The sequence below is a fragment of the Dunckerocampus dactyliophorus genome, chromosome 9 (genome assembly GCF_027744805.1).
Source record: "Dunckerocampus dactyliophorus isolate RoL2022-P2 chromosome 9, RoL_Ddac_1.1, whole genome shotgun sequence".
Lineage (NCBI taxonomy): Eukaryota > Metazoa > Chordata > Actinopteri > Syngnathiformes > Syngnathidae > Dunckerocampus > Dunckerocampus dactyliophorus.
The window spans coordinates 6,968,398-6,991,366 of NC_072827.1; the positions used below are offsets into that span (position 1 = coordinate 6,968,398).

The 22,969-nt window shown below is 39.5% G+C and overlaps 2 protein-coding genes across 4 annotated transcripts in view; both read right to left on the bottom strand.

Annotated features, from left to right (window-relative positions):
* Nucleotides 1–3,830: 3,830 nt before the first annotated feature.
* On the bottom strand, nt 3,831–5,042 carry LOC129187284 (complement C1q tumor necrosis factor-related protein 6-like). Its single transcript, XM_054786324.1, has 4 exons — nt 4,917–5,042; nt 4,730–4,825; nt 4,524–4,668; nt 3,831–4,422 (listed from the first exon to the last, which is right to left on the bottom strand). The coding sequence occupies exons 1-4, from the start codon at nt 5,040–5,042 to the stop codon at nt 4,157–4,159; spliced, it is 633 nt and encodes a 210-aa protein (XP_054642299.1). The 3' UTR covers nt 3,831–4,156.
* A 3,538-nt stretch (nt 5,043–8,580) lies between these two features.
* The window catches only part of cers6 (ceramide synthase 6), a 31,637-nt gene continuing 17,248 nt past the window's right edge, over nt 8,581–22,969 (bottom strand). For 2 of the 3 annotated variants that reach the window (XM_054788454.1, XM_054788452.1), the window contains 5 exons: nt 21,424–21,552; nt 19,811–19,917; nt 14,399–14,555; nt 14,174–14,197; nt 8,581–11,942 (listed from right to left, as the gene is read on the bottom strand). In XM_054788454.1, the coding sequence (XP_054644429.1) occupies nt 11,787–11,942; nt 14,174–14,197; nt 14,399–14,555; nt 19,811–19,917; nt 21,424–21,552 (573 nt within the window). In that variant the 3' untranslated portion in view covers nt 8,581–11,786. The remainder of the gene's footprint in view (nt 11,943–14,173; nt 14,198–14,398; nt 14,556–19,810; nt 19,918–21,423; nt 21,553–22,969) is intronic. The other variant, XM_054788453.1, reaches the window with a different exon arrangement.

The window sequence follows — 22,969 nt, forward strand, 5'->3', positions numbered from 1 at the left end:
GAGAAGGAGCGATGAATCAGATTGATAACACACCACTTACGTTCAACGGCACTAATAAATAGACAGTCAGGATAGACTACTGCCATTCTTTTTAATCAGCTGAAAAATGGGTTAGGGCATGCTTGATGCCAGTGTTTCCAGGAGGCTAGTGGCAATGTTGCTCCAGGTGGTGAAGATGCCTTCATGGAGGTCCAAAATAGGAAGCTTATTCCTCTGGAAGAAGTCCTTTGTCAGGCGGGCATTGTGAAGTGCAGCGGTGTCTTGTTGAAAAAGCCAGTCATTACCATCTCATTACCATCTCCACATTTGACGCCCCTGCACAACCTTAAGCTCCATTGTTCCATTGAAGGATCATGATACCGCCTCCACTCTGCTGTGTGGACATCTCAGGTGGGATCTCCTTGTCCTGCCAGTAACATTTGGAAGCCTCTAAATTTCAATATGTTTTGACTAATAATAAACCATAGGGACATGAACGGTGGTGCCTTGGTTAATGTTATTAATCTGTTCTAGAAGATCCAACTCAGACCAAAACGGACTCTAACCAAAGCAAATTTTCCCATAGAAAACAATGTAAATCCAATGAATCCGTTCCAGACACCCAAAAATGTTAACACAAAACACATTTTATAGACAATTGGTTTTACATGCAGAAAATGCTAAAAATAATTATGACAAATAAATGGACAACTGAACACTTGCAGACTTGCCTAGTTTGTTGAGAAAAAAATAACCCACAAAACCATCAGTTTACAAAATAATTATTCAGCTGCAACCACAATTTGCAACAATTTAAAAATATATCAAACTAAATATCAACGTTCTAGAACCAATAAACATGTACCTTGCCATTTAATATAGAAAATAGAAACAATGCGCCGCCGGGTAGATAGACTGTTACACGGGACGCTGTGTATGCATGTGTGCATGCTGCTGACTGCGCCTCGCCGTCACATTTACATACCTCTGAGGTGACATCTTCAAGCTGTAAGATTCTGAGGTCCTGCACTCCTGTGTATCTCGTTATCTCTTGGAACAAGTAAGCGCCGTTGCTCTGAAATGGCACCCACAATGCATTGCGTTATCACATGCAAGTATCGCAACATTTCGTCTTGTGCTGGTGATCCAAGATGGCGGCGTAAACCAACGGATGCTATTTTGGATGCTTAACAAGCGGGCGAATACAAGCCAAGGCAAAATTTTAGCGAAAAGTTTGGTTGTTAACCAAAAAACGTGCTAACCATGGCAGACGCTAACCAAGGTACCATTGTATACAGTATGCATCTCCCTCACAAATACGTCTCTTGTCAGCGCGTCATCGGAACGACACTTCATTGCCACGAGAGGACCTCAAGGTGCATTCAGGGACACGCTGGACATTGCAACACATTATGCGTGTATGTGTGGTATAGAGAGACAAGGAAAAACAGTAAGTCGATATTTCTATCGCTCACTTACGTAACTCTTATTGCGGAGGTACAATATGCTGCATTTAAATATGATCGGAAATCCCAGAAAATACATCCATCTACATTCACAGCCACTTAAAATTACGTGTTTTTGAGCAACTCCTCATTGCTCAAACTTCAAACTAACACGCTTACTTCAAACTATTCAAACACGCTTACTTCATACTAACACGCTTAAGGTGTGATTCACCTGTGTATAACCCGCAGGTGTCCACGTTCTAACATGGGATATTTAATTACAAAGATTTCTATACTTTTGCATTGAGTGTAAGATGGCTAGTTAAACAGTAGCCTACCACAAAAGTCCTTCATCGCCATCCTCCTCTTCCTCCACCTAGAAACTAAAACCACTCAAGTCGTCTTGACAAACATCACAATTGAACAGCCTCATCACACACTTTATCAGTCTGTCGCTCGTTTTTCTCCAGTCGGATTAGCCATTTAGCTTGAGCTATCCTCTTCCGTCCAGCCTTTCGAAACCTGTTGGTGATAGTGGACGTTTGGCGGTCCGCATAGCCCAAACAGAACCTGTCAAGAACACTTAATCAAACATACCTAAAATGGGTCAGAGATCACTACAAAAGACTTCAAAACATTATATATATTGTATGTATCTCACTCGTCCACGTCGCTACTCCCTGAAGCTGTACTTAGCCATAATTAGCAGCATCACTGTACAAGCCGCAGGATAAAAAATACTATTTTTGTCAAGGTAAACCCTCACAAAGTACAAAAAAAATTAATCCTGCAATATAAATTGTAATCTCGCATTTTGCAAGTAATTTTTAGCTGTTATCTGAAGGTGAAATGGCAACATGAATGTAATAAAGTGTCGTCTTGCAAGGATTTAGCATTCAGTTCTATGTTCTGTTGAAATATTTCTATGCTGTGTGGTATCACACACTGAAATAGCTACTTGTGTAGAAAGCCTGTGTGTCTTGCAGATGAGGTAAGCTTTGGGGAGACCACCAGCCATTCCAACTTTTATTGAAGAAAATTCAAACACCCAGTAACATATTACAACATTAGGGATGGGTAGTTTCCCATCCGCCCTTTTGGTGCTTAAACTGCCTCACATGCAAGTTCAACAGAATACTCATTGAAATGCTTCACTATTACAACACGTTGCGATAATGACAGCAAAACCAGCAGCAATACACAACACAGGGAATGTGCAAAAAGCCACCTACCTGTGTTATGTTGATATTCAAAATTCCGCTGTGAACATACCACGCTCGTCCTGACCGTGATTGGTGGATAAACAGGAAGTTGTGTCGCTGTTGTGTAGAGCGCTACGGTGAACTGTGTGCTCATCGGGATTTAAGGTCGGCAAAAAAAGAGCGTCAATAACACCTTCAAGTATTTGCTGCAGGAGGCCCAGTCTGCATTCATTTAGCACCCAAATGATAGCCGCTTGCTATTGTTTGCATTCGTACCGATGCCAGATTGGAACCAAGTCTCAGTACCCATCCCTAATTAACATTAAAAGTTGTATATATAGGGGTGCGTGATCATTATCGATCTGATATGATAACAAAAAATAGCTCCGATGACTGAAACCCTTCAAAAAAGCGAGATTACCCATACTTTGCTGGTGAGCAAATCCTCCCTTTTTCTCCTGCCTGTGACGTTACCAGCATGACGTAAAAAAAAAAAACTCTGTGGCATCACACTGGCTGCTTGGAGCATGTGCCCGAATACAGTGCACCTTGCTGGGCCACAGCAGGTGGCTCCCTCTGCTCTATAGTCTGGTTCTCCTGATAGTAGTGATGTGGTAGTCATGTCATGATATTTGATTAGGACTAATCAACAGTTAAATCTAAAATGAAAAAGTAGATATAAAAAAAGTTATCAGTACCCTATCGGACTTGAGAGGCACAAAGTTATTGGTATCGGTTTGAAAACAGATAACGTGCATCTCTGTGTATACATTAAGAATAAGGTAGTATAAGCATTTAAAGGGACCGTTTGCACCCCACTTGAAATGTTTTTTGTCGCAATTCTCCAAAAATAGGCCATTTTTCCCTGCTGAAAACATCTCATCATTGTAATACAGGTCAAATGCACATGTACCACTCCTCCGCATTGAAGTCTGGGCTTCCCTACTTAGGCCGCTGCCCCTGCGACCCAACGTCAGATGGGCAGTAGAAGATGGATGGCTGGTATCGGCCTTCCACATCCGCTGCCTGCGCTGCCTGCAGTGCATCCTGGGTCTCACATGGCATAAAGGCCATCTCCACTCCATCTTGAAGCAATGCAACATTCCAACAGCCAACTTGAATCTCTTGCGACTGACAGCACAAAGTGGCAGCCTTCGAAAAACAAGGCGCATCCAATCTAAAGAGGCTCCCCGCCAACGCCGTTGTCTCCGACAATATCAACTTCAAAGATTGGAGATTGAGTTTGCTGCTCTGTTTGTGGAACGCTTTGTGCCTAAAGAGTTTGGGCTCCGCAGCCTCCGGGAACAACTATTGCATCATCGATGACGGACCACCAAAGAATCATTACTGTAAGACTGAAATCCTACAGTAGCTTGTGCTGTTAGAAGTATCAATAAACGCAAACTAACACGCAGGAAAAACCACACATATTGAAGAAACAGAAAAGAAAACTGATACACTAGCATCCACCCCGTACCGATAGTGCCCTGGTATCGATAATATCATGGACGGATGCACCCACCTTGTTTACATGCAACTGATGAGGAAGCCGGTGAAAATGGCTTTAACGCCAGTGACATTTTGGCGAAGAAAAGCCTTGACATACATTTTGTCTCCCTTCTCCACTTGGATGGTCACGGCCTTGGTGTTACTGCCAGGATATGCTTCTGGCATGTCCACGTTCAACACTCGCCTGTCGTTTTTATACAGATATATGTTGATGACAGCGTCGCCAACATTGTGGAAGGTCAAGCTGAAGAAGTACAGGCCCTTGACGGGGGCTGTGAAGGTGCCTGCAGGGGGATGACGACACCAGCACGGTGGTGCTGACTCAAAAAGAGCCAACCAGCTATCAAGAAATGCTATGCTAGTTAGCAGTCAGGTGACATTGTACCTGTGTTGTTGTCATAGCCGTTGCCCACGTTGTTGAACACATCCTTGAAGATTGCAATCCTTGCTTCCCTCGGGGGTGCCTTCAGGGTGTTCAGTCCCACCGAGAACCCCACGGTACATTTGGCTGCAGGAGGACATGTCACATCCTGCAGGAGGACATGTTGTAGCTGACGCTTGCAAATAAAGTGTCCATGTGTGTGTTTTTACCTCTTGTCCCTTCATGTTTTCAGCTTTTTTGTCCTTCTCCAGCTTCTCCACACGTGCTGTCAGATCCTGCAGGAGGCTTGCTATTTCGTTCCTCTCCTGCTTGTCCACGAGGAGGACATGTTCTGGGTCACTCCCGGTACTCCAAGTCCATGCATGCAAATAAAGGAGTTCATGTGCGTGTTTTTACCCCAACTTCCTCGTTCTTGCACAGGCACAGCATGGGGATGAAGATGAATCCAATGGTGAAGGCCAAGAGGACGGTGCCCGCCGTGTTTAGTGGCTTCTTGTGCGGTATGTTGACCTTCCTTTGCATGTTTCAAGTTCTTCTGTGATCTTGCCTGCCTGAACTTGAGAAGATGGTAAAGAAAACAAATTTTACACTTGTATATTGTATACTATGTTATTTCTTTTCATGTTTAAATGATTTTTATAATTACTATTCTATGATTATTATTTACATTTAATTGAATTACATTAATTTACATGTAATTATTATTATTGTTTATTTTTTATAGTTTATATTTACATTATAAACCTTACTTTAAATGTAGTTATTATTGTCTTTTTTAGTTTATATTTATAATATAAACATGATTTTACATGTAATTATTATTGTCTATTCTTTTTATAGTTTATATTTAAAATATAAACAATGATTGCCAGTTACTCTGCATTCTGCATCCTGTGGGACCAAATTTTGTGCCCCCTGACTTGACATCCCAAGTTTAGTTCCCGCACACCCTGGGCAAGTTAAATTGATATGTTCTGCTCCCAGAGGGGCCATGTTACTGTAAATATTTGTTACCTAGTCATGAGAGCACCCTTGTTTCTTCAGTGTCTTGTTCATTTCAAAGCCTGATACAACTAAAGGTACCGTTGTTTGGACAAATATAACAGTGACAACAAAAATAGCTCATGTTTTGGCAGTACCATGCAATATGTAAGAACTTATGATTTTGGTTATTAGCCAGAAAACCACAGACGTTGCTAGATATCAGCTCTTAAATTAAACTCTTATGAGCATATTTGTTTGTACCTGTAGTTGTTCCAGGCATTAAAATGGATCAATACGCTGAAGAAACATGGGAGGTCTCATCATTTTTTCCAGGACTCTATGGATCTCAATAAAAGCAATAAAAGTTGCTTGACAGAGGGATCAGTTTTAATGTACTGGCTGTTACATCCTGTAGGTTATCAACAGCGGCACTGAGAACTCATCACACAACAGTGCATTAGTCACATTACTGATAACCCCTTCAAACCAAGACACGAGACAGATCAGACTGGTTAGTCTGCATCCAGATATGCATTTGCTGTACATCCATTTGAAAATAAGTTTGTAAAATGACTGTCACTGAGACACTTTTTTTTTTTTACAAGCAATAAGTTTTTACTTACCAGTTGGCTCGCAAGTCTTCTCTGCTGATTAGAATCACTTCTCCTATAACCTACAAGCACATCTTATTAATACCAACAGTCATATTGCTTACACCAAACATGTCATATACTTGTATCAAACATGTCACAAGGGTCATTAAGGTATGACAGACACGTGTCACAAGCATCTGTCATGAGTCATAGAGGGCACGTCAAGTGGCGTCATTATCGTCATAAGCGTTAACGCTATTAGGGATGCCATCATCGGGTGTTTACCATTTCCAGTAAGTCCAAAACAAGAATCTGAAGCGAATGGCAACATTTCTATGCTGTGTTTGTGATGAGGTGATCGACATGAACGCTTGCTTCATATCAGCAGTGTCCAAAGTGCGGTCCATTGGTACATTCTAAAAATATTAACCAAAAAAAATCGCAAAAATGGAAAAATCAGCAGTAACTTGACAATAATAAAGTCAAAATATTAAGAGAAAAAGTTGTAATCTAATGAGAAAGTTTTACGAGATTAACATCATAAATATTATGAGGGAAAATAACAGCTTTTTTAAAGACGCACAATATCTTTTTTTTTCAAACCTATACCGATAACTTGCTGCTTCTCAAGAGCGATATGATACCAATAACCGCTAACTTTTTTATAGCTACTTTTAAAATTTAGATTTAACACCTGGAGGTAAGAAGGACTGGAACAAATTAGGATTCAAGCAACTGTACCTGTTGATTAGTCCTAATCAAATATCATGACATTACTACTACCACATCACTACTATCAGGAGAACCAGAGTATAGAGTGGAGGGCGCCACCTGCTGTGGCCCAACAAGGTGCACTATATTCGGGCACACGCTCCAAGCAGCCGGTGTGACGCCACAGAGGTCTCTGGCAAACCAACTCCTGATAAGATTTTTTGTGTGCTTGTTTTGTTCTTTTGTATTTCGTATAGTATTTAAAATTTTGTGTGTGCGTGTGTGGGGTAGATATGTCCCTCAGAGGGGGCATGATAGAAAATAATTGACAACCACTGGTTTAATGCTTTTGAAAGGAAAAACGATAAACAAATGGCGTTATTATCATTGTTGTTGTTATTATGGTTGTTTATCCATCCGTCTTCTATCCAGCTAACCCTCTCTAGGGGCGCTGGGGTATGCTGGAGCCTATCCCAGCTGATTCTGGGCAAGAGGCGGGATACACCCTGGACTGGTCGCCAGTCAGTCGCAGGGCACATACTGTATGTTTGTTTATTATTATTATTCTTGTGAATACTGTTATTATTGTCACTATCATTATTGTTATTATTATTATAATTATTATTATTATATTTTGGTGATATATTTGCGTGTCTTTTTGATTGTTTTGTGTAGATTTTTATCTATTTGGGTATTGTGGAGGCATTTGGTATTGTGGAGAGTTCGGGTTGTTCCTTTTTTCTTTCTTTTGGTAAATAAATTGGATATTTACAAAAAAAACAAACAAAAAACCCTTAAAAAAATAAATAAATAAAAACAACCATTAAAAAAGTCATATTATGAGATACAAAAACCCATAACAAAGTGGAAAATGAGGTTGCTGTAAAAGTTGTAACATTTGATAACATTTGAATACCTTCAGAAAGATCATTCATTCTGAATTTCTACCGAACTTTTTTTATTGGCTGTATTTCTGCGATTTGCAGTTGACAATGAAATAAGTATACAAATACAAACGAGCATATACCATGTATGCATACTGAATACTACGACTGTTACTATTTATACTACTAATACTGACGAAAACCATGTGAGTCGTACCTGATAGCTTTTGTCACCTAAAAAAGCCTTTGTCTTACTGTGCTTCATAAAATATGCTGATTCTTACAGTGAAACGAAATCAGTTAGAATTCATGAAGATGTTTCCTGAGCCTGAATGAAAAGAATATACAGTCGTCCCTCGCAATATCGCGGTTCAATTATCGCTCCCTCGCTATTTGCATTTTTTCACAAATGAATGAATAAATGCTAGTGGTTTCATGGCAGACTATGGTCTGTATTACTATTGAAATACAAGTGATATGTAGTATTTTGATCACTAGGCGGCAGTAATGACCTTACGATACATTAGCCATGGAAAACCCAATTCCTTTTACTGACTTGAGTTCTTATGAGTCACTAACTGAAGTCAATTGGCTACTCGATTCTGTCACAGAGTGAATGATCATTAATTTGCATGTGCACAGCAAGTACTCGAGTCACCCGTCACAGAGTAACGACTTTAATTGCCCCCCCCCCCCCCCCCGTGCCTATTCAGTATTAAACTCGCAGGTATTGAATGATTCCTTCGTGCGCAACCAATGAACCGCAGTAAACGAGGGACGCCTGTAGTGTATAAATAGCCCATCACGTCATTCAAGCAGTTTAGCGTGAAAGCGGTCTTTCCCGCATTTTCATTTGTGTATTTCTCACTGACTAAAAACTCGCGATGATGCTTTCTGTTCTTTTATTGAATAATTCCAACAAGTCATCATACTGCCTTGCGCAAGACGACTAAAGTAAATGCATAAATGCATACAGTATCTAGTCATATCTGATACACACATAATACTGTTGTTGACATCTCATATACGGTACAGCTTCAGTGGACAAGCTTTGTCTTTTTTTCTTCTTTTTTTTAAAACGCTGCGTCAATGTCACACATTGTTGAAATGGTGGCAACTCTTTGGGGGTGTAGCTTCCAGAGTAAAGGTGAGGAAAAGAAAGACGATAAAAGACAGCGACGTAAGACGCACACCCCCCAGAATGCCAGACGGTATGGATGTAGCTCGCTTGCAGCAGGGAAGCTTCTGTCCCACTGCGCCCTTCAACCATTCCGCCTCAAAATGGACAGCACTTTACAGATGCACTGAACCTGCGCCTTGACACACGCCTTACAAACTTTGCTGAAAATTTCTGATAGCGATGGGCGGTTCTTCTATGTTACGCTGGTGTTTCTTTTTTGCTAGTCATCCTTACTTTGGCGGAAGCTTAACGCTTGTTAGACTTTTATGGCTGCTGGGCAGGAGGAAAACTCGTCCTCGTCCAGCCACGGAACTCACCGGAAGCATCATGACAACATTTTGACAACAATATCATTAAAAATGAAAGTCTTCAAAAATATTCATTATTTGCCTCGGTTTTTGTATAATATGGCATGTAACAAACTAGTCTGTTTGCCCTGTATGGAGTCACAGGAGTGCCAAAATTAAAAGGGAATACGTGCGGAAATACAAAGAGAATCAATAATACAAAAATGTATAAATGTAGTCATATTCTTTTACTATTTTGTCTTTGTTTTTTCCAATTTGCCGTTGTTTTTCCTGTTTTGTATTTGTCTTTTCCACTTGCGTTTTGTCATTGCATTTGATAATACCATGCAAATGCGGAAGAATGACCTCATTCAAAAGTAAACGGGGGAAATTTAAATAAGATAAAATAAAGCATTTACCTCCTCAAGATTGCGCCACACAGCTTCATCCATATCTGCAGTCATCAACGCAGATGTAGCCTTTAAAGACTTTATAGACTTTTTAATCAAAACTTTCCATGACACCTTCCACCAACCGAGCAATTGCTCATAATTCTCGTTGAACACCTCTTCTCAATTCGTCCACGTCCACCATATTTAAATTTCCCCCGTTTACTTTTGATAAACGTGAATTTATCTCTACTTTCTGTCCGTGACATTATTTCCGGGCTCCCGAGTTTCCTTAACTACAAAGCCCCCCAACAGGAATCTAGTCCATACGTGTAATCACGTATGGACTAGTCATCATCCTGGCAGAACGAGCTGTGGGCGGGTCATTCTTCTGAATTTGCATGCTATTATCAAATGCAATGACAAAACGCAAGTGGAAAAGACAAATACAAAACAGGAAAAACAACGGCAAATTGGAAAAAACAAAGACAATACAGAAAAAACAAAGACAAATAGTAAAAAAAAAAAAGACTACATTTGTATATTTTTTTATTATTGATTCTCTTTGTATTTCCACACGTATTGCCTTTGAATTTTGGCACTCCTGTGATTCCATAGCCCTGTACTGTTTTGTTACGTGGAATCCAGTCCCCAAACAAAGCACCCTATGCCGGGGGTGTCCAAAGTGTGTCCCGGGGGCCTTTTTTTAAAATTGTCCCACAGCACATTCTAAAAATAAAATTTTAACAAAAAAAAAAAACTACAGTAAAAATCAGCAGTAATTTTACAAGCATAAAGTCTAAATATTAAGAGAAACAAGTTGTATTAAAAAAAATAGCAACTTTACAAAAATAAACTCATAATATTAGGAAGAATAATGCCATTTTATTTCAACTTTCTTCTTAACTTTTTCTGCCACCTAATTTTACAACAATTACAGTTTTATTGGTAAATTGTTTGCCATATATTACAACACAAATAACATCTTTTTTCTTTCATATTTCAATATTCAGTTAAAATGCTATTTTTCCTCATATTACATTACACTATAAGTCCCCAGCTAACGAACACAATTGGTTCCAGACGACCGTTCTTATGTCGAATTGTTCTTAAGTAGGGAAAAGGTAATATTACCAATGATATAGGTACTACATGTACGTGTATACATATACAGTATATGTGTATGTATGTAAATATGAGTTTGGATGAAGTAGTGATATTAAACGAGGATAATTAATTTAAAAAAACAATAATAAAAGTGATATAATAATACGTAATGATAAATGTTATTTACCTTTGAAGAGGAGTGGTCGAGCATACGTCGTTGTGGTGGAGTTGGAGGAGGAGTTATTGGAAAAAAAGGACAAATGGTCGTCATCGTTAGACTCTTCTAAAAGAGGTAGTGTTCTGTGGGTGGTGTAGAATTAAGCAGGCCTATTAACTCTTCATAAACTTTAATCACACGCTCTGTCCGGGTTGTATAATAAAACTCTTAGCCTTCCTCTCTCCTCTTACTCCTCTTCCTGTATCTGTTGGTCCCATTAGCAGTGTCACAGTGCCCTCTACTGGTCAAGCATGTAGCAGTATAAATATGGACTTATAAGGCAAAACACATGAAAAAATAGACCAGCTTGTGTTCGTATCTCCGAATGTTCGCACGTCGGATGTTAGTAAGTTGGGGACTTAGTGTATTCTCATAAAATTACAATTACTTTTTTTCCTTAGATGACCATTTTGTTCTTAATATTTTTACTTTATTCTTGTAAAATTACTGCAGATTTTTTCATTTTTGCTGCTGTTGTTTTTTTTTTGTTTTGTTGTTAAATTATATTTCTAGAATGTTCCGCGGGCCGGTAAAAAAAACAGCCGTTTCCCACAAATGGCCCACGGGCAGGACTTTGGACACCCCTGTATTAGACTTTGCCGCCGTAATACAGCGTGTGACGTAAATATTTGGACGGAGGCAGACGGACGAGTTAAAGGGCAGTTTGGGACAGAACCTTCAAGAAGAATACTTCGACTCACGGACAAAGAAGGTTGATCGACTGCTGATGAAAATATGCAGATGAAGAGAATACGTGGACATGAGTTCAAAGGAAAAACTTCATCCATCTGAACCCGTAAACAAATTCCAGAACCAGATAAGATAGATCAGTGATGTGAATGGTGTCCACACACACACACACACACACGCACACACACGCACACGCATTGGATGGATGGTGCGTAGCAGTACAGTCAGTGTTCATCAGGGTAAGAAGTTCCTGTAAGGAATCCGTTGGATCCGTGAGGTTTGTTGGTCCCGTTGGTGGCGCTGTTGTGTGTTTTCTGTTTGGTTTGGTTTTCATCCTCGTCTGAGCTGGACTCAATGTCACTGCGGTCGTCTTTAGACACCTGCAATCACACACCAACATGATTTCAGTGTTGACCTACTTGATCGGTACGGTTCTTGCTTTCATTTAGCACAGAGAGAAACGAAGCCTGAATGCTGGAAGAACGATGGCGGAGCACCTCAGAACCCAACCTCAGCTGGCAGAGGCCTTCACCAGTCACACCATTCCAAACCTACTGTACAGGGTACCTGCATGGCTGGGCGGGTTAAAGAATATTGAGCCTTAAAAAGCCTTAAAAAGCTTTAGTTTGGTGCAGCATTTGGGGGGATGGACACTTTGCAGGGTATGGTGAGTTTTCGAGGCTCGTGATGTGCAATCATCGGTTGGGCGGCGGTTAATGTAGCCGTGTGTGCGTGGCAGTCGGAAGTCAAAGGCGGATAGCCCGAAAAGTGGTTGGATTTGTCGAATTGAAGGAACCGGGTTTGCCTGGGGGTCCGGCTGAGGCGCCATCAAGCTGCTGTTGTATCGGAGATCTTAAGTTTCACCAGTGATTTTGAAAAAGTCAAATATGTTTTTGTCTTAATTTTATGGTGCCCCTTTCATATCATATAGCCCAGAGGTCACCAACGTGGTGCCTGCGGGCACCAGGGAGCCCCCCACGACCACATGAGGCGCCTGCAAGCCTGCTCTGGTAAATCCAGCATATTGGCTTTGCTTGGGTGGAAATAAGCTATGAAAATAAATGTTTTCATTTAATAAAAGTAGCTCTCACAAGAAAAAACCTTAGTGACCCCTGATATCGCCAATAGTACATTTAAACATTTACATGTCAGCTATGTGAACGGTATCGGCTGATTTCACTCATAGCTGATCGGTATCGGTGGGCATAAAACCCTGATCGGAGCATCCCTAATACAAAGTAATCTCATGACACCCCTACAAAAACTGCATCTCAGCTTCAAAAAGCCTAATATTGCTCTTTTCCCCCCCCATTTTTGCTGCTTTTAACAATAATTTTCCCAAATATTTCAACTTTTTTCTAGTAAATTTTCTTTTCGTAATATTATGACATTATTCCTGGAATAACGTTTCCCCCCCCCAACACATTTTTCAAAAAATGAAAACTTTATTTTGTTTCGACTTCAACAAAAAGCCACAATTTTACAAGAATAAACTTGTAATATTATGAGTGAAAAAAGGTAGCATAAAGTTAAAAGAAAAAAGTCATCATTTTAAGAAAATAACATTTACTAGAAGAAAGCTTAAATATTTGGAAAAAATTTTAAAAAAGCAGCAAAAATGGGGGACAAAAGAGCAAAGTTGGGAGAATTAAAATCTATGTTTAAACTTCATGCATAACATTACTTTATTCTCATAAAATTACAACCCTTTATCGTCAGATTCCACCTTTTTCATTGCAACTTTCACCTGCAACCTCCAACGATGTGGTTCATCTTAAGCTCATATTGATTGCTTTGAATTAAAACAACAACTTTCATTTGAAGTAATATCAGCACAGACATTTAAAAAAGACAATTGGACTACCAACATGAAATAATATGGCTCATCTAAAGACACATTTACATCAAGATCAATAGAGCTCTTCATTTGCCCTTCCGAAAAAGCAATCCCTGTATTCATAATCTCTCTTTTGAAGAAGGTCTATTGTAGCAAGTGAACCAATAAAGAATCGTTCAGTCATAAACAGGATTCAATCAAGAATAAAGGACAAATCCTAACAAAATACAAAATGAACTTTAAAAAGTGTGTTGAAAGGAAGCCAAGACAAGACAACGCCAGCACAACACCAGCATGTATTTATTTGTTTCTTATTTATTTATTTTTTACACCATTTATCTGGCGCCCCTCTTTTCCATCTCCAAGTTTCTCTTTTTCTGCCATTCATTTTCTTTCAGGCCACATTTTGGTCTTTATTATTCATAATAATAATAGAAATCAAACGGAACCCTAATCTCTATCAAATATGGACGGTGCACATCTAGAGTGACTCGAACGTGGTCAGAGGTTTTCTGATCATGTGGCCCCCCCTAGTGGCTGTGGCCCTAAACAACTGCATAGAGTCTTTATGTAAGGCAATGCTAAAAAATGATCTTCATAATAATAATGATGATAAGTGGACAAAGGACTGACGGACACACATTTAGATGGATCCTCCAGCACTGCAGTGAATATGAAAAGATTGCACTGCTGACATGTTTATGACATCTGCAAGTACTAATGTAATCCTACCAAACACCAGCATCATAAGGATGACCTTTCATGCACACTTACATGTAAAGGATTCCATTTCCCCACCTTGCAGGTCGCAGGGGAGTAGAGAGAGAAGAAAAGGGAAGTCAGAGGTTTAGATTCAATAGTTATTTCGTATTAATGACCCTCCCCCCACCCAATGCAGTGACATGTACAAGTACAGTGGTGTATGTACTCAGAAGTCAGTATTTATGGACAAGCTGCCATGCTGACATGCAGGTACAGTAGTGTATGTGCAGCAGGTACCTTTCCTTTGGAGACGGCCTGGTACGCTGTCTTCCCGATGAGGTAGGACCAGTACGAGTGAAGCAGCTGCAGTAAGATGAGAAGCAGGTTGAAGACCCACCAGGACGGGTAGGGTCCAACGATGTCCCAACTCTCAAACAAGGTTGTATTTAGAATCCTAACACACAGAGGACGATGATGAATGAATTATGAATTATTACTTTGCATACACTCCACAGTAAGTACATCTGCACTACTATTGAATCTATCTATCTATCTATCTATCTATCTATCTATCTATCTATCTATCTACACACACTTTGGCAAAAACCGAAAAGAAAAAAAAAGAAAAAATATATTCATAAAATATATTTTAAAGTGTATTTTTAATAAAAAAGAAATGACTTTTTATAAAGTTTTTATAAAAATATATATAATTATATATATAGATATATATATACACTAGGTCCCCAACTTATGAACATAAAACTAGCGAACACTCGCGGAGACGAACACAAGCCGACTGGTCTATGTTTTATTTTATTTTGCCTTGTAGTCGCTCAATCAGTATTTATACTGCTACTGTACATGCTTGACCAGTAGAGGGCACTGTGACACTGCTAATGGGACCAACAGAGGAAGAGTTAGACGCTGGGGAGATAAAGCTAAATGGAAAGCTAAATTGTACAACCCGGACAGAGCGTGTGATTAAAGTTTATGAAGAGCTAATAGGCCTGCTTAATTCTACACCAGCCACAGAACACTACCTCTTTTAGAAGAGTCTAACGATGACGACCATTTGTCCTTTTTTTCCAATAACTCCTCCTCCAACTCCACCACAACGACGTATGCTCGACCACTCCTCTTCAAAGGTAAATAACATTTATCATTATGTATTATTATATCATTTTTATTATTGTTTTTTTCATTAATTATCCTCGTTTAATATTACTACTGCATCCAAACTCATATTTACATACATACACATATACTGTATATGTATACACGTACATGTAGTACCTATATCATTGGTAATATTACCTTTTCCCTACTTAAGAACAATTCAACATAAGAACGGTCGTCTGGAACCAATTGTGTTCGTTGGTTGGGGACTTAGTGTATATATATACTGTACATACATATCACAGAAAAAAAACAACTAAATAAATATTTATAAAATCTATTTTTTCAACTGTATTTTTATTTAAAAAAAAATACCATCAATAATTTGAAATTTTGATTTTTTTTAAATAAAATATATATTCACAGTTCTGCATGTTTGCATGGACTGTGAATAAATAAAAATAAATAACAGCATAAAACCATGCAAGTTGCTCGATATCAGCTCTTCAATTCAACTCTTACGCTAACTTCTATTCTGTTGTGAGCAACTGCCAAGTGGTTTGGAGGTTTGTCCACCTTATTTGGAGAATGTGATTTCTGTTTCAAGAAATGAGCCAAAACAATGGAGAAAAACTGTAACACATGTTTAACATACAATTATGAACATATTTTTATAAAATATAACATTTATAAAATATATTTTTTAAATTTATATATATATATATATATATATATAAAAATATCAAATATATTTTATATAAAATATAAATCTTTATATAAATATATTATTTATAAACATAATAAATATATCATTTATAACAAATATATATCATATTTTATGATTACACAACATTTATTTTAAAAAATAATTAATTAAATATTTTTTGTTCCTCCAAAAATATCTTTTTTCCCTCAGAAAACGCATCTCATTGACCATAAGTGGGTAATAATTTATAAATACGTGATAATACAGCACACCTGTGAGTGGGATGGTGGGGGAGCTAGCCATGTGAAACGCTTCAGCTTTTGCCTGTTACATTCTGCCATTTGCTTTGTTTTTCCACATTTTTGATTTTTTTCTTGTTTTAATTTTATTTCTACAATGTGGCGCGGGCCAATAAAAAACAAGTCACAGATCGCAAATGGCCCCTGGCCCGCAGTTTGGACACTGCTGCTGTTTTCGCTCTTCATCAGGGTTGAGTGTGTGAACCACGGAAATTAGAGAAGGGTAGTGCTATTGCAGCTGCAACTAATCCATGCGTTACAACACTCATTTTTATTGCAAATGTTGATCTGAAATCGAAGGAGAGGGCGTTCATGGAGGTGGGCCCTTGACACGAGAAATAAGAAATAATAAGAAATAATGTCCTACAACACCACCACCATTCACAGCCTTTTTGGTCCACCTTGCTGCAGCTTGGTGATTTTATTTTGGAGGCACGTGTCACGCGGTGCGTAGACCGAACTCCTGACTGAAACCGGCCAAATGCAACAAAATGCATACCTGGAAAGCAGCAAAGCATATTCAAGGGTGAAAACTGTCTGCAGGTGTACCTAATATTGTGGCCAGTGAGGGAGGGCAAGATCCAATACACATAAAATTGGGGGGGCCCCCGATAATTATTGGGCTGATATGAGGGAATTACGACGCCATACCGATACCGATAAAAGCAACTCCGATAATTTTAAAAAATGCTCCAATGAGCAAGATTACCCGGATTGTGCGGGTGAGAAAATCCAGTGCTCACTTTCCAAGGAAGACATTGTGCATGCTGGTTGTACCAAACGCGCCGCGATGAGGAAAAAAACCCCAAAACATCGAGCACACAAAAAAAACTTATCCATGAAAAGTGCAAAAGGTTTACCAGAGACCTCCATGGCTTCACACTGGCTGCTTGGAGTGTGTGCCTGAATACAGTACACCTTGCTGGGCCACAGCAGGTAGCTACCTCCGCTTTATACTCTGGTTCTCCTGATAGTAGTGATGTGGTAGTAACAGAGTGTAGTGCGCCATGAAGCAGAAAGTCTGCCATGATGGTAAGCAAGAGAGGTGGACAGGGCTAGGCGGTCAATAGAGTACAATGTATTCACTAGCTCTGAGCTGAGTATAAAATAAACTTATACACTGTGTACGCTTTGATGAAATGGGTGAATATTATTTACTCAACACAATTCATTTAACACATCTGTCTTTGTTTTTGGGGAACTTGAAAAATGACAAATTTGGTCTTTTGGACCGTCTATTAGAGCAATTAATGGCTGAGCAGTGTGCCGAGGACATATTTACAAAGCAACGTTTCTGGATTCTGCCCACCATCATGGCGGCCAAACCCACACTGGGCATCATACGGAAGTGGATGCCACGTTGACAGTCCTATTCATTTCTAGTGTCCTTGATGGGACGCACCTATTCCGCCTATAAAGCCTTCTGAAAAAAATCTCCAAAAAGCACCAACAACGCTCCATTTACATAAAGTGACCTGCACATTAACTAAGCTACAGCAACATTGTTATTATTATTGTTATTAACATTGTTACACCCAAAAACTACCTTACTGGTGTAGTGACACCTCGCCACACCACACTGTCTAGCTACTAGCCGGCTAGCGACTAGCTTCATCGCACACTTACTCACAATGCCTCAGGCCACAAGCGAAAGTTAACGCTACATATTGGAGCTGCCACCACTGCTGCTGTGTTTTTGTTTTTGAGTTTGGAAAAGTTAACGCTAGGTGTTAGCATTCCTTTCTATGTTAATATGTGAAATCAATGCACCCAGGAAGGAAGTTCCCAAAATAGTGTAAGTATTACATGTTACCAGAATGTAGCTGTTACTACAAGCTCACAGCATAGATGTAAAACCATTAAACCTTGTTGAAGGTTTTTGGAGGCGTTTTAATAGCAGGATTTGTAGGCAGCATAGGCGTGTCCCATTATGTGCATTAATTAGCTGCCTCTTTTTAGCTGTTTTTATATTTTTAGAAGACGTGTGTTCATGTCTCACATTAGGATTGTGGATGACGGGCAAGATTTTTTTCAAAAGTGCAGTTTCCCTTTAAAGAATAAAAATATGATGCGAATGACAAGACGGATGAAGACTATTTTTGAAAGCATCATCACTGAATCATGTGCTCTTCATTTATGGACTTCCTTGGCTCTCTACCAAGCTAAAAGTGCCGTTTCCATAGGAACCATTCCTTAGCAACAAAATTCACAGAGACGTGTGTGAGGTGTTGAAGAAGTGACATTTTCAGGCTTTTAAAAGAAATGTACTGAACATCCAACAAGTCTGGGCTGCTGTTTTTAGGGCTGTCAAAAATAGAGCGTAACATCGGTAACTAATTTATCATTAATAATGTTAAAGTCTTAAAAATTAGCGCATGTGCATCATGTCAAGCCACAAGTCTGTTATTACAGCAGACGGACACATAGTGTGGCATGCCCACAGTCATACAGAGTGTGACGACGTTCTTTTATAACTTTATTCTGACCTGAACACATCAATGGAAAAAGTGAAAAAGTGTTTGTCCCCTTCCTGATTTCTTACTTTTTTACATGTTTGTCACACTTAAATGTTTCAGATCATCAAACAAATAGAAATATTAGTCAATGACAACACAACTGAACACAAAATGCAGTTTTTCATTACTATTTGTAATTATTATTTTTATTATTAAGGGGAAAGAAAAATCCAAACCTACATAATTTGCAGAATTGTTGTCATTCAGCCACATTGGAGGGTTTTCCTGCATGAAACGCCTTTTTCAGGTCATGCCACAGCATCTCAATAGGATTCAGGTCAGGACTTTGACTAGGCCACTCCAAAGTCTTCATTTTGTTTTTCTTCAGCCATTCAGAGGTGGACTTGCTGGTGTGTTTTGGATCATTGTCCTGCTGCAGAACCCAAGTTGGTTTCAGCTTGGGGACATGAACAGATGGCCGGACATTCTCCTTCAGGATTTTTTGGTAGACATCAGAATTCATGGTTCCATTTATCACAGCAAGTCTTCCAGGTCCTGAAGCAGCAAAACAGCCCCAGACCATCACACTACCACCACCATATTTCCCTGTTGGTATGATGTTCTTTTTCTGAAATGTGGCGTTACTTTCACACCAGATGTAATGGGACACACACCTTCCAAAAAGTTCAACTTTTGTCTCGTCAGACCAGAGTATTTTCCCAAAGGTCTTGGGGATCAGCAAGATGTTTTCTGGCAAAATTGAGACGGGCTTTAATGTTCTTTTTGTTCAGCAGTTGTTTTGGTCACTTTATCACACGGGCCATGTAGGTTTGGATTTTTTTTCTCCCTTAATAATAAAAAGTTTCAATTAAAAACTGCATTTTGTGTTCAGTTGTGTTGTCATTGACTAATATTTAAATTTGTTTGATGATCTGAAACATTTAAGTGTGAACATGCAAAAAAAAAAAGAAATCAGGAAGGGGCAAACACTTTTTCACACCGCTGTACGTGTCTCCAACTCACAAACACGTCTGTAGTCCTCCAAAAGAGTCTTCTGATGCTATCATAACCATTTTAAACCTTCTTTTCAAGCAGACAGTCAGCAATGTGACAGGAAAGTAAGACTTACCACACGGGATAAACTGCCAGCCGGGAACTGATGAAGACAAGTGCAAACATCGCAAACAGGAGGTTGCACAGGATCTGACATTTGGCATAGTTGGCCATCTTGGCTGCCTGGAAAAAATGCGACAACTTTGATTCGAGAAAGCGATTCTTACAACACAGCAATGGAAATATAAATACAGCGGAACCTTGGTTAGCGTCATGAATCCAATACAGAAGGTCCGACTCTCACCAAAACCAAGGCTAACTAAATCCGTTTTTTTCCATAAGAAACCATGTAGGTCTAATGAATCCAGTCCAGCAAGCCAAAAATGTTAACACAAAACACTTTTTAAAAAATAGTTTTACAATTATAGTTTGACATGCAGAAACCAATTCCAAATGCATGTAAATGATGAATGAACATGTAAAGGAAAACTGCACTTTTAAAAACAAATTTGCCCATCATTCAAAATCCTTATGGTTCGAAAGAGAGAAAAACAATTAGCAGGGCTCCAGACTACTGCTGGAAGATGGATATACCTCAACTATCATAAACCTGCACACTCAGTTTATACCATTTTATACTGTCCTCTTTAAGCAGGACAGATATCTATGAGAAATACATTTTTCTAAATTCTGTTAATTGTATTATTTTTAACCAAAAAATACTACAGAACACGTGCCAGATGTTGCCCCCCACATCATTTTCTGTGGACCTTTCTGTTGCACTTTTTCACTTGCTCGACACGCATGGAGCACGTAAGAAATATCTGAACATGCGTTGGCTGCTCTAATTACATATGTGGGGTGCACACGTGGTGCACAACCCATATACGGAATCTGCAAGTACGACATATGAAAATAAATTACATTCTGCCCAAACCTGACACCAGCAAAACGTATGAAAGACACACAAAGATGAAGTGCGTAAATTCGTCTTGCGACCTGAAAAAAACGTTTGACATGACAAAGTTCCTCGGCGGCCGGTGTACGGCTCCAAAATCAGCACATCACACGCGCACCGTCCATGCGTTTCTTGTGGGGTTTTTTGCACGCAGGAGCCCGCACAACCGGTTGTGATGTGGCTTAACTGGAGCACCAAGGCAAAATTGGGCGTAAATTTATGCGGCTAACCAAGGTTCACCGTACTTGCAAGTTATTACAAGTGCAGATAAAACATACACAATAATTGAAGCGCGTCTGTGACACTACCAGTTGATCAAAGCAAAAACCAGAAAATAAGTTGCAACTGTCCTCAGCCAATTTCCTACTTCCTGCATGATCAATATTCCATTTGTAACATATTGAAGTACCGTTATCGTGAAGATGCTATATTGGCCAAAAAATACGCTATTAAAAATTGGTGCAAATGAAATAAATTATTTGTACTTTTTGCCGTTATAGTCATCTTACGTTGGAGTCCAGTAGTGCAGTGACCCACCATGACCGGTAGATGGCGCTGTGGTAAAAAAAAACTTGCTTTGCGAGGCACCCACTTTGAAGATCGCAAATAACAAGTGCCATCCTAGTCATGACGAACCGCTCTTTTGGATCACGAGACTGGTGGACCTCATTTCTGCAGAGTCCATGTTTGAACTGAGATAAAGATTATGTCACACCTCCAGCCACACTCACCTCTATCAGGACATCCGCCGCGTCGTGGAGACACATAACCAGACTTCCAACCCTTGCCATGTTGTTCACGTAGGAGAAGGTGATGAGGGAGATGGTGGCCATGTGGTGCAGGAACATGATCAAGAAATCCTGAAGATACACATCCCAAACCACGTCAGCACTGCAGCATCTCCTGCTACAACCTCCAGCACATCAAGGCATGACTGACCTGTGCGCACTTTTGTGTTCAAAACCCTAAAATCATATTTATTTGTATTATGTTTATTTTCTTTCTTTCAAGAAGGCCAGCAAGGAAACAGTGGCTCATGGAGGAAACCTTAGCAAGTGAAATGTCTGAGCAAGCAGTCCAACATGGCAGGAGAATGAGGCTGAGGAGAAGAAGAAATATGTAGAATGAAAACAAGGCGAGGAGAACATACTGGAAGTGGCAGGGGATGCAGAGGACCTCCTCAGTGAAGGGCTGTGCATGAAAAAACTGAAAGGAGAAACAAAAAACAGACAACATGCCGAGCGTCAACACAGAGATGACAGAGTGGGGGCTGCTGTGGCATCACATGTGGTGGGGTCTGTGCAGCAAAAGTTGGTGGGGGAAGGAAGTGATGGAGTGGAGACAGGAATCAAATCATGGCTGGACGGCATGCAAGTAACATCTTATGCATGCAAACATGATGCATGGATACTGTACCCTATATGCATGCATGCAGTATGCATGGATACTGTATCCTATATGCATGCATGCAGTATGCATGGATACTGTACCCTATATGCATGCATGCAGTATGCATGGATACTGTATCCTATATGCATGCATGCAGTATGCATGGATACTGTATCCTATATGCATGCATGCAGTATGCATGGATACTGTATCCTATATGCATGCATGCAGTATGCATGGATACTGTATCCTATATGCATGCATGCAGTATGCATGGATACAGTATGCATCAACCAAATATGGAGGTTGCCACAAGGAAAAAAAACAAATGGCATAACTTGTTGACAGTGTTCAATGTCCATGCCGACTGAAATGTAAATGTCAACGTGCATCATGCCTGTGTCCAATGAGCCTACTGTAGCACCACATTTTGTGAGAAAAAGGGCATTTTTGTTACATTTTGGAGGGAAATACATGAAAACTTTGGAGATACGTGCTTTCATTGGAGAAATAACACATCTAGTTATCAAGACGCTGACAATGGCAGGTAGAGGAACCAGTTCAAGGCGGTCGATGAAGACTTATACTCGTTTAAGAATTGTGTACAGTAGATCTCTGCACGTTCACTGATTTTTCAGATTTATTATTTTTGTATTTTTTTATACTAGAGATGCACAACATCTTTTTTTTTCAAATAGATACAACTTTCTCCTTCTCAAGAGTGATATGATACCTATAATCAGTAACTTTTTGATATTTACTTTTGATTTAGCTGTTGTTTGTGCACACCTGGAGAAAAGAAAGACTCAACTGTCCATGTTGATTGGTCCTAATCAAATGTGACATTACTACTACCACATCACTACTATCAGGAGAACCAGAGTATAG

Bases quoted from the DNA above. Each gene is read 5' to 3' on its own strand.
- LOC129187284 (XM_054786324.1), bottom strand. From the start codon at position 5,042: ATGCAAAGGAAGGTCAACATACCGCACAAGAAGCCACTAAACACGGCG. The intron at 4,826-4,916 runs GTAAAAACACGC...GTGGACAAGCAG, and splicing joins GCAAGAACGAGGAAGTTGGG to GAGAGGAACGAAATAGCAAG. The intron at 4,669-4,729 runs GTAAAAACACAC...GTCCTCCTGCAG, and splicing joins AAAACATGAAGGGACAAGAG to GATGTGACATGTCCTCCTGC.